At 35.6% G+C, this 12,427-nt stretch overlaps 1 protein-coding gene across 2 annotated transcripts in view; it reads left to right on the forward strand.

Moving 5' to 3' along the window:
- Nucleotides 1-11,959, forward strand: part of CCDC50 (coiled-coil domain containing 50) — a 62,956-nt gene extending 50,997 nt beyond the window's left edge. For both annotated transcript variants that reach the window (XM_054479928.2, XM_054479926.2), the window contains 6 exons: nt 41-156; nt 570-614; nt 711-815; nt 2,646-2,725; nt 9,202-9,308; nt 11,536-11,959. In XM_054479928.2, the coding sequence (XP_054335903.1) occupies nt 41-156; nt 570-614; nt 711-815; nt 2,646-2,725; nt 9,202-9,308; nt 11,536-11,555 (473 nt within the window). In that variant the 3' untranslated portion in view covers nt 11,556-11,959. The remainder of the gene's footprint in view (nt 1-40; nt 157-569; nt 615-710; nt 816-2,645; nt 2,726-9,201; nt 9,309-11,535) is intronic.
- Nucleotides 11,960-12,427: the final 468 nt, after the last annotated feature.

Below are 12,427 nucleotides of genomic sequence, written 5' to 3' on the forward strand. Positions count from 1 at the left end.
CATCAGTTGTTTTATTACATTGAGTTTTTTTTTTTTAAAGGAATGAAGCCAAGAGTGACGAAAGAAGCTGTATCTACTCCATCACGAATGGCCCACAGGGATCAGGAATGGTATGATGCTGAAATTGCCAGAAAACTGCAAGAAGAAGAACTTTTGGTGAGCAAATTTTAAGGCAAAAGTTTAGATATATTGATGCGTATTTTTTTTTGTGAATTTAGTCCATCTTGAAATTACATTAATAGTCCTCTGTCAATTGAGAAACCTTTTTTTATGAGTGGAAAAATCAAGACAATAGGAATAGAGTATCCACTTTTGCTTAGGGAGTAAGCATTAACAACGAAGTCCATAACTCCATTTCTCCATCTCCATGATTGTTCTCCATGACCCTGCTGTAGGATTTGATAAAAAGAGCTCCTGCTCTGGCTGGTGAAAGCATACCAACTGATTATCAACCTCAGGAACATGAGTCACAATTATTTTCAAAAACCAGCTTATTTTGTACAAGATAGTGAAAATGCACAACATAGATTCCAATTAAATTCTTTGTTTTTGTATTTTCAATATCATAGGCTACCCAGGTGGACATGAGAGCCGCTCAAGTAGCTCAGGATGAAGTAAGTTAATGAGTTTAGCTGATATTCTTTGGAAATATCCTAGTATATTTCTATCTGCAACTCTGCAGTTAATGATATTGACTGTATTTTGTTTAGGAAATCGCTCGACTTCTAATGGCTGAAGAAAAGAAAGCTTACAAAAAAGCCAAGGAGCGGGAGAAATCATCTTTGGACAAAAGAAAGCAAGACCCTGAGTGGAAGGTAGAGTGTGTTTTGTTTGTTTTCTAATTAGAAATAAAATTAGAAATGAAAAGGGGACTCTGCTTTTAAGTTAAGTTCTGCAAATATATTTAGGATATATGAATATATAAATTATCTGTATTGCATATGTGAATCTGATCTGTGAAGATTCCATCACCATGAAAAATCACTGAATTTTTGAAAACATGTAAAAAGTTACTGCTAAGATTGAAAACTCACTCTGTTCCCTTTAAGACCGAGTGAAATGCAAGTGCTTCTGGTCATGAACAGTCTTAGTTTTCATATACAGGACTTTGATTATAGAAGAATGTAGCATTTTCACATGCTTTCATATTTTCACATGCTTTCATATTTTCCACAATGAACTTCTCTTCCCGTCTCTACTTTCTTTGTGCTTACATTATCTTTCATCTCTGTCATGTACCCGTTTCTCTTTCCTTTGATGTAATATGGTTTGTGGCAGACTGAAAGATACATGCTTATCACCAACAATTATTATTTATGTCACAGTGCAAGACCTATCTAGCATGAGTTTGGACTGTTATCTTTCCCCTCGTTGATCAGAAATTGTAGACAAAATAAGCAGTTACTGCAATTCATTTTGCTGCGGTAATTGCGAGTTCCAGTTTAGCAGACTTTATTCATCAGTGACAGCGCACAAGACAACACTTTGGACCTCCATGGAAAGACAAAGACATTTTTCCTGATAGTAGTGTATAATGTAGAGAGGAAGACAAAGTGTAGACAGCTAACAAATAGAAGGTCAAGCTAGGTGGAAAAAGAGCAGAGGAATAGGGAGAGAATTCATACAATACAGGGTTTTTAGGGAGGGAGTTTAGGCCCAGAAGGATGAAACCTAGGTTGTGTATTCCTTATACAGTTGGTGTTTAGCACTGGTCTCTCTTGAACAATCCTCCATTGGGTTTCTGGTCCCACCTCACAGTCTCTGTAATGGTTGTGAGGAAAAAGAAGGTGTAGAAACCCTGCTAATAGTATTGCTGTACTCTTTCCTGTTGCTCAGTTACCCACGAGTTAGTCTCAAAACAATGAATGTATTATTCTCATATTAATTATGTATATTTAGCTCTCTCTTAACTAACTCAGTAATTCAGGATTTTTTCTAACACACTTTTAGTCAAGGATTCCTAAATACTGCTGTTAAATAAATTAAGCCGCAAATAATTGCCCAGGAGTTTCTCAGATTCTTTGCTACCTTAACTAGGAAAGGATAAGTATTTAAGGATTAGAAATCAAGCGTGTCAGAAGGCAATGGCCACATCTCTAGCAAGTATCATCATGACTTCTGTAATTTTTATTTTATAACTGGTACTGATACAGTTCCTGTCTTGGAAAAGTTGACTTGAATGTGCCTTAGTTTACTGGCTGGAAATCAGCCTAAGACAGGTGTGCGGAAATGAGTTTGAGTGCACAAACCTGGATTCCATAGACTCTGGGCGTCCACTGGTTCTTATCAATTACTGTGTAGCTATTATGTTAATAATCAGTGGCCAAGCACACCCATCTGGGGAAGCATGTTCCTGTGTGTTTAGCCCATTCCTCTGGCTGCTCTAAGGCTTTCAGATGAGTGGGCTAAATTACACCTTCCATGTAAGCCCAAAGCCTACCTTTGCAGCTATAAATTTTTTACCTCTGGAGTGGCTATATATAAAAATATTTTATGTTGCTCAACTAAATATAATTAATCTGAAATTACTAAGGAAGAGCTTGGCATGATAAACATACTTTAAACTTAATCTTTCCCTTTGTTTGATGATTCTGGATTGTATGTGTGTGTTATTTTTGTTTGTTTGTTTGTATTTTTGTCCATAGCCAAAAACAGCTAAAGCAGCAAATTCGAAGTCAAAAGAGAGTGATGAACCTCACCATTCTAAGAATGAAAGGCCAGCACGGTAAGCTGACACCTGAAAAGGAAAATGAGGAAGTTGATTTTGGGGTGAGTAAGGAGATGTCAGTTCCCTAAGAAGAGTATATGTTTTTTTGGAGAGGAGATCCAAAAATCTGCATTTGTGAGGTAGTGTCAAGACATTCAGGGTTATTTTTAGAACTTTATTTCCAGTCCTAGATTGAGTTGTGCACATCAAATCAGCATTTTACAAAAGTTGGGGTGGATAAGGAAGAATATACTTTTTGTTAGGACTGATTCTTACCTCTGCATTCACTGAATTTATGCTTTCAGCTTGGGGAATGAGAGTGATTTAGTTTTAAATTTTTACCGGGTTTTATAGCCACACTGATGTGTGCATGCCATTTGCACATGCTCAAACTCATTTCTTTCTGAGTCTCAGTGTCCTTGACAAAATCTTGAATCCTTGCAGACTGTCTAAATCCCACTCAACAAATAGCTGTGGCTATGGTGTACATACTTTCTGATTTATCTCAAACAGTCGTGCATAATAGTTATGGAGCAGCTGCTGTCTTTCTACCTCAAGTTGTCAACATTTAAGTCTCTGAGGAAGTAACCTCTTTTTTTTTTAATTGCTTTTTGTTGCCTTTCGAAAGAAAACATGATTGGAATGTGAAGAAAAAAATATTAAAAACAAGACAAAAAAGTAACACTAAGTTTAAAATTTTGAAAACTCTGAATTATTCATATTTGAATTTTATTCTTGATTATTAATTCTTGAAACATAACGTTTATTTCATTGAATAATTGACACTGTTGTTGCTACTCATGCCCACACTAAAGCTCCTAGACTTGTTTTCTTCAAGTGAATGTATTTAATGTCCTTAAAAAGTAATCCTCTATTTTAAAACTCATTTGCTTTCAGAAGATAATCCTTCAGAAATTTACGTTGGGTTTTATTGCCCTGAGAAGAATAGTGGCATATTCTGTCTAGTTATATAAAATCTGTTTCTGTTGTAGCTTTTGGTTAAGCACATGCCAAACATTTTCTTAGAACTCTATAGGTTAGTACATTCCCAAAGTATCCAAGTAAAAGAAGCAGCAGCTAATCTGTTCTCAGTAAGTAAATACATCTGGATTATTATCCTTTTTTTAGTCAAATGAATTTAAATCATCTTTAGGCTTATTCTGCAGTCTTCAAATCCTTGGCGCCTTTAGAATACTAATACCATTGACAGCATATATGATGGAACAGTATTGGATGATTTCTTTAGAAAGTTTATTAAAGTCTGAAAACAAGTTTTTGGAATGTAATAGATACTTTAGAAATATTTGGCATACTGAAAGAGTGAATAATCAAATGATCCTGTATTAAAAATGGCTATTATAAATGAATGAAAAGTGACTTAGGGCTAGTAGAATAGAAATTTTTGTTTTTACCTTAGAGGAACACTTGTCTTTAAATGTCATTTTAGCAGGATTGTATATATGACAAAAAATGAAGAATTTTATGAAACCTGTATTTTCATAGTTAAAAGTTAAAGCTTATATATCTTGCATATGTAGATACCTTGCACAACTAATATCAGAATGTATACTTTCTGGTTAGAATCTGTGGTTTTCCTCTTTCACATTTAATCATGATGGGAAAGTTTAGCTAGCTATACGGAAAGATTTGGTTTCAAGGATTGAAAAACAGGCACTTCCTAGGTCAAGATGTTTATTACTGAAGTGTAGTAATAGTAGTAGTAGAGGAGACACAAATTCTCATGTAGAGCTTGTAATACTTATGGTCAAAAATCCAATTTCTTTGTTACAGAATTTTCTACTCTTTGTGTATGTGTGTTTAACTTTTGTTGTTGTTATTTTTCAAAAATTGCCATTTTTATTTTAGATTCTGGGGATACATGTGTAGGTTTTTTTTACAAGGGTATATTGTGTGGTACTGAGGTTTGTACTTGTATTGATTTTGTCACCCAGATAGTGAACAGAGTACCCGGTAGGAAGTTTCTCAGCCCTTGCCTCCCTCCCTCCTTTTGGAGTTCCCAATGTCTGTTTTTCACATCTTTAAGTCCATGTGAACCCAGGATTTAGCTCCCACTTATAAGTGAGAACATGCAATATTCAGTTTTCTGTTTCTGTGTTAATTCACATAGGATAATGCCCTCCAGAGGCATCCATGTTGCAGCAAATGATATGATTTCATTCTTTTTTGTGGCTGTGTAGTAGTCTATAGTGTATATGTACCACATTTTCTTTAATTAACTGTCGATGGGCATTTTGGTTGATTCCATGTCTTTGCTATTGTGAAGAGTGCTGCGATGAACATACGAGTTCATGTGTCTTTTTGATAGACTGATTTATTTTCTTTTGGGTATATACCTAGTAATGGAATTGCCAGGGTAATGGTAGCTCTATTTTTAGTTCTTTGAGAAGTCTCCAAACTGCTTTCCAGAGGGATTGAACTAATCTGAGTTCCCATCAACAGTGTAAAGGTGGTGTTCCCCTTTCTCTGTATCCATGCTAACAGCTGTTATTGTTTGACTTTTTAATAGCCATTCTAATTGTTGTCAGATAGTATCTCATTTTGGTTTTGATTTGTGTCTCTGATAATGAGTTATGTTGAGCATTTTTCATGTTTTTTGGCTGCTCGTATTTCTTTTGAGAAGTGTCTGTTCGTATTTTTGCTCACTTTTTAATAGGGTTGTTTTTTCCTTGTTCATTTGTTTAACTTCCCTAAAGAGTCCAGATATTAATCCTTTGTTGGATGCATAATTTGCAAATATTTTCTCCCATTCTGTAGGTTGTCTCTTTAGTCTGTTTGTAGTTTCTTTTGCTTTGCAGAAATCTTTAGTTTAATTAAGTCCCATTTGTCTGTTTTTGATTTTGTTATATTTGTTTTTGGGGTCTTCATAAATTATTTGCCTTGGCCAATGTTGAGAAGAGTATTTCCTTGGTTTTCTTCTAAAATTTTTGTAGTTTAAGGTCTTGAATTTTTTATATATGGTGAGAGGTATGGGTCCAGTTTCATTCTTCTGCATATGGTCAGCCAGTTTTCCCAGCACCATTTTTTGAATAAGGTGTCCTTTCCCTATTGTTTATTTTTGTCAACTTTGTCAAAAATCCCTTGGTTGTAGGTGTGCAGCTTTATTTCAAGGGATCTCTACTCTGTTACGTTGGTCTGTGTGTCAGGTTTTGTACCAATGCCATGCTTTTTTGGTTACTGTAGCCTTGTATAGTTTGAAGTCTGGTAATGTCATGCCTCCCTTTGTTCTTATTGCTTAGGATTGCCTCGGCTATGTGGCTCTTTTTTTGGTTCCATGTGAATTAAATAGTTTATTTTAAATCTGCAAAAAGTGACGTTGGTAATTTGATAAGAATTTGTTGCATCTGTGGATTGCTTTGTTTCGTATGGGCATTTTTTTTTTTTGAGACGGAGTCTCACTCTGCCACCCAGGCTGGAGTGCAGTGGCGCGACCTCGGCTCACTGCAACCTATGCCTCCTGGGTTCAAGCGATTCTCCTGCCTCAGCCTGCCGAGTAGCTGGGATTACAGGCACCCACCACCATGCCCAGCTAATTTTTGTATACTTAGTAGAGATGGGGTTTCACCATCTTGGCAAAGCTGGTCTTGAGTTCCTGACCTCAGGTGATCTGCCGGCTTCAGCCTCTCAAAGTGCTGGGATTACAGGCGTGAGCTACCGCGCCTTACCTGGACATTTTAATAATATAGATTCTTCCAACCCACGAGCATAGAGTGCTTTTCCATTTATTTGTGTCCCCTATGATCTCCTAGACTTGATAAACAACTTAAGCATAGTCTCAGGAAACAAAATCCATGTACAAAAATCAGTAGCATTTCTATATTCCAGTAAGGTTCAAGCTGAGAATCAAATCAAGAACTCAGTCCAATCTACGATAACCACACACACAAAATACTTAGGAATACTTCTAACCAAGGAGGTGAAAGATCTCTATGAGGAGTACTACAAAACACTGTTGAAAGAAGTTTTCTACTGTTTGAGGAAATAGAGGATCACATAGCAATCTGAATTCTAACTCTTGTAACTGGAAAAAATTTCAACCCATGTTCCAAATTGTTTTAACTACAGAATATTATACTGGTAATATTATCTGTTATTCTACTTGCATTTTTTCCTTAGGAAAATTAAATATTTTCTAAATCTCATTTTATTCCTTGTGCATTCTTATTAATGTGAAATACGTTTGTCTCCATTTATTCATTCATCAAGTATTTATTGAGCACCCTAATAATTGCTCACACATAATTGGGGTGCACATCAGTCAACAAGAATGAACTCTGTCATGTTCTCATGAGTTTATAATCTAAACAAATAATTATCCAAATAACTATTATGATTGTGTTAAGTGCTATGGATGAAAAGTACAAGATGATAAGAACATAGGGAGACATCCTGGTTTAAGTGTCTAGGAGGGTTTCTTAAAGAAGTGAATTTTGAAGTGAATTATAAAAGGTGTTTGGCTGTATCACTAAGTTAAAGATGTAAATGATTTCATGAGAATGATAGGAAACAGGCAATCAATACAATAAAACTATACAACAAAGTGTTGGTTAATAAGATTTTTCTAACTTGGATATATATGCTTTAACTTTAAAACAATTGTCTCCGGTATAACAAAATAATTTGGTGTAGGACTCCTGGCAGCAGTAAGCCAAGATTTGTTCTCTATGTAAGCTGAAACTAAACAGAACAGTACCGTTAAGAGCACTGAAGGCATTCTAGATTGATTTATCCTTACATGGACATGCTAGAAAACTTGTGGGCATCCTGTGCTTTGTTTCATAACTTTAGCATACTTTTCCTTGATGAGTTGATGGTGAGGCACTAACCATGGATTGTTTTTGTGAGTCCCACTCAACTTCTGTCTTTCTGATTTTTGACTGCCTAATGACATTAATAAAAGAAAAGAACAGACTGGGTCACTTTTAACTACTAACCCTGTTTTCTTGGGCCTGAGTCACTTCTTAAGCCACTTGTTTGCTTTTTGAAGCTAAGTTCTTTAATCCTAGAGTCAGATTGACTTGTCTTAATTTTTCTACCAAGTCTTACATTGTTTATTAAAGTGTTATAAATATCAGGTATTTGAGAAAAACACTATTTAATTTCCAATATTGGTAAACAAATGATTTAAAAATAAAAATTAGAAAAAATGTATTATTCACTATGTTTCCATTACTTATATATATATATAACAAATGCATGAAATGATATTTGAAAGTATAAGTACAATACATATGAAAGTATACTTATGAAAATATGCAAATGCATATATATAAACACACATATATACATATAGTCTTGTATACAGATGATGCTGCTCCTGATAAAAATACACACCTATGTAGTAGAGTAGTTAAGAACACTGGTTTTGAAATCCAGTTGAGTTTGAGGCCTGGGTCTGCCACTTAACAGCTGTGTGAAAATGGACAGATTATTTACCTCATCTAACCTAATCTGACTCTGAAATATGTATATGATAGTTAGCATACAGACTTGTTCTGAAAGTTAATTGAGGTAATCTATGTAGAACCTGTAGCATAGTCCTCAGCACATATACCAGTTTATATCCCATGCTGACCTCTTCTGGATGCTGAATACCCAGGGAAAGATTTATTGCTTGGCGACAAGACAAAAAATTTGAAAACACTTGCTTTTATTTTTACATGACAGAGCCCATTGTACCAAACCAACTATAACTTTACAAACTTCAGAATACTTATGCCTTCTAGATTTTACATATAAATGTGCAAAATGGCCTACAGTATGGTTATATTTGATAAATCTTAATCTGGTGCTATCCTTCAGTGCAAACTTTGAGTACACCTCTGGGAGATAAAGAATGAGAGGTTTTCTGCTTCAGTGCCGCATGTTTGCATAAATCTATGTTAAGTAATTAATAAAAAGTTTAGTAAAAATTATATATTTTTTTTACTTTTTTGACATAAAAAGTTGCAAATGTATTACATAGAAGTTGCAAATGTATTAAGATCTGTTTTGCCACCTAGTGGATAAAGGAACTTTGCTCATGAAATTTGTTTCTGTTTCCTCACTCCTTTCTGTCTCTTACCCTTCCTCTTTTCTTTTTTTCCTTTCCTTTCTTCCTTGGCTTTATTATTTTCTTCTTTTCTGTTCTTCTCTTATTTTTTCTTTGACTTGGTAAGACCTACCAAAACAAAGTTTATTTCTTATAAATGGCAGTAGTCACATCTCACTAATCTTTGTTTATTTAGCACTGTTCCTAACATGTATTAGTTGTTGAGGAGATAATTGTTTGTATTGAATTATGACATCAAAACAAAGGAATGGGAAGATAAATAATTTATTCAAGGCCATGTAACTGTCCAGGAACTACAGTGTGAATTCTGAAGCATTTTGGCTTTTCATTTCAGGAGAAAATGTTTTTAGCTTGCAATCCAATAAGAGGTAGAGTTGTAGTAAGCGTTACTAGAATGCCCCTTTAAATTCTGGCTTCCTTTTAGGCCGCCACCACCTATCATGACAGATGGTGAAGATTTGGATTACACTCATTTTACAAACCAGCAGAGTTCCATACGGCATTTCTCAAAATCAGAGTCCTCTCATAAAGGTAAGAAGTGTATGTATGGTCAAGTTTAGGATCTTCTTTTTTTATATAAGCCTCATGTTGTAGTGGAAAAATCAAATTCTGTGTTCTACTAGAGTGGAAAAATAAGTTATTCTGTCAGCACATTGTTATAGAACTCCTCATTTATTAAAACAGTAACAAAACAGAAAACAGAACACCCTAAATTTTATGTAAGATATTCTGTGTATTTACATTTTCCTCGAGAGAGAGCGCGAAGCTTTCATCAGATTCACTTTTTTTGTTGTTTTTTTTTTGTTTTGAGACAGAGTCTCACTCTGTCGCCCAGGCTGAAATGCAATGGCATGATCTCGGCTCTCTGCAGCCTCCGCCACCTGGGTTCAAGTGATCCTTCCATCTCAGCCTCCCAAGTAGCTGGGATTACAGACATGTGCCACCACATTTGGCTAATTTCTGTATTTTTTGTAGAGATGAGGTTTTACCATGTCACCCCAGGCTAGACTCAAGTAATCCCTCTGCCTTCACCTCCCAAAGTGCTGGGATTACAGGCATGAGCCACTGCACCCAGCTCTTTCATCAGATTCTTAAAAGGTGATGGTGACCTCCATTTAGATCTGTAGGACTGCATTTTCTGTAGTGGCTCTTGTTTCCTATCTGCCCATGACTCTTATTAATTAGATTTAAAATATGCATGCACACCTCCCACATAACTTTTATGCAAAAGAAAAATGGAACAAAGCATAAAGAAAAAATAGGGATACCTCAATTGGACGAAAACTTTAAAATGTGTTACCAGAAAGGGGTCCCGATTCAGACTCCAAGAGAAGGTTCTTGGATCTCGTGTAAGAAAGAATTCTAGGGAAATCCATAGAATAAAGTGGTAGAAGCAAGTTTATTAAGAAAGTAAAGGAATAAAGAATGGCTGCTGCATAGGCAGAGCAGCAGTGTGGGCTACTGGTTGCCCATTTTTGTGGTTATTTGAGCGTATGCTGATTAATACAAGGGGTATATTATTCATGAGTTTTCTGGGAAAGGGGCGGGCAAATCCTGGAACTGAGGGTTCCTCCCCTTTATAGACCTTATAGGGTAACTTCTGATGTTCCCATGGCATCTGTAACCTGTCATGGCTCTGGTGGGAGTGTCTTTTAGCATGCTAATGCATTATAGTTAACATATAATGAGCAGTGAGGACAACTAAAGTTCAAATTTGTCACCATCTTGGTTTTGGCCAGCTTCTTTACCACAGCCTATTTTATCAGCAAGGTCTTCAGGACCTGTGTGTTGTGGCGACCCCTTAACTCATCCTGTGGACCTAGAATGCGTAACCTCCTGAGAATGGAGTCCAGTAGGTCTCAGGCTTATTTTATCCAGCCCCTATTAAAGATGGAGTCGCTCTGGTTCAAACGCCTCTGACAGAGGAACATATTTGCTCTTGCAAGGATCTGCGTTCACTTATGTACATTTTTATGAGAGCTGTAAAATGAAATGGTGAAAAGGTAGTTTCTTATATTAATTTCCTCATCTGCAAAATGGAGGCAGTCTAAATAGAAAGTGTCAGAGTTGTCAGGATCATAAAAGATTAAATATGTGAAAGAAGTTTGCACAGTGCAGTAGACTTTGCAAATATATTAGATCTCATTAATTGATGCTGTTTATTTGTTATGATTTTTGAAGACTTAGATGATATTGTTATTCATTTCCAAGTCAATAATAATGTCCCAAAATATCTTTAAATTACATTTTCTGCTGTCATTTAAAAATACCATCGCACAAATGACAATCTAGACTACTTAAATCAGAATCTGTGGATGGGGGTTGTCAAGCATTTTCATTTTTAAGAAAGTTTCCCTCCCCCGCAGTCTGACTTGCATCCAATACTGAGAAAAAGACAAAAAGGCATTATTTAAAAATGAGGTTAGTTGGACATTATAAACATCTTCATCAACACATCCCACCTCAACTTCCATCAGTTGGTGGCATTGTCACTGTTCCCGATTTAACGAAGTAGCTCATATTTTTCTTTCTCAAACTACATGTATCACCTTTTGGGGAGTACCTTACTGTCTTTGACATACATGTGATGCATAATACTAAACTAACACATTGATTCTGTATATATGTCACAATCAAGATTAAAGTACTATTAGAAATGTATAGAAATAAAGTTATTTTACTTGGGCAGGGAGAGAAAGCTGTCTGAGTTTCAAAGGTTTTTCCTTAATTGTGTTTCCTTTTTTCTTCCCCTCCCCAGGTTTTCATTACAAGCATTAAAAACCTAGGAATCTGCCTTGAAAATGGACTCACTATAGCAAATATTAATGGGTGATACAGAATGAATTCTACACTTATTTTTTTTCTCCTGTGTTTGCATTCCTGGGATTTATCCTCAAGTGCATTTCTGACCATAAGTAATTTTAATTCATTTCAAATGTTTTGGTTATTCGTGATCACTTGGGCAGTAAAAGAAAATGTAGCTTCTGAATATTGGCCACCTCTATGCTGCATATACTTCTTGGGATATAGTATCTAAGAGCTTTGTAAACTGCCATTTTGTTAGGTATGGAGTTTGGTATCTAGGGAGTAGGCCTTATTTAGCAATTCAAATTTTATGGAGATGAATGATCAAAGTAAAACAATGTTTGGATGCAACGCAGAATAAAAGAATATGAGAAATAGATTTTTGTTGCATTAGTGTATGATATTTTGAAGGACAGAGCCTTTGCTTTTTGTATTCTTCAAGAAAAGCACAACCATAAAGTATTTTAAAAAAAGAAACACTTGGAGCAATTGAAATATGGTATTCTGACTAGATGGACTGTAGAGGTTTTGCATTTCTCAGCCCTCCTGGGGAGAGTGGCCTAGATAGCATTCTTTAACACTTCCTCTGCTTTTGCCTCCTTAGCAAGGCTTTCCGAAGCCCCTGGGCAATGGAACATTTATTAGTATTTATTGACAAAAATTTAGTTCTCTGAAATTTTAACTCATATATATGAAAAACTTTGTATTCCATCTCTTCTTTTTCATTTACTTGTAGAGCCAAGGAAATGGAATTGAAAGATGATTGCATAAGTAATGATGCCATCCTTCTCTCTGGCTGTAGACTGAGGCTTTTCTTTGCTTAAAGTCGTAGCAGTATTTGTTGA

Source organism: Pongo pygmaeus, chromosome 2 (assembly GCF_028885625.2).
Source record: "Pongo pygmaeus isolate AG05252 chromosome 2, NHGRI_mPonPyg2-v2.0_pri, whole genome shotgun sequence".
Taxonomy (NCBI): Eukaryota; Metazoa; Chordata; class Mammalia; order Primates; family Hominidae; genus Pongo; species Pongo pygmaeus.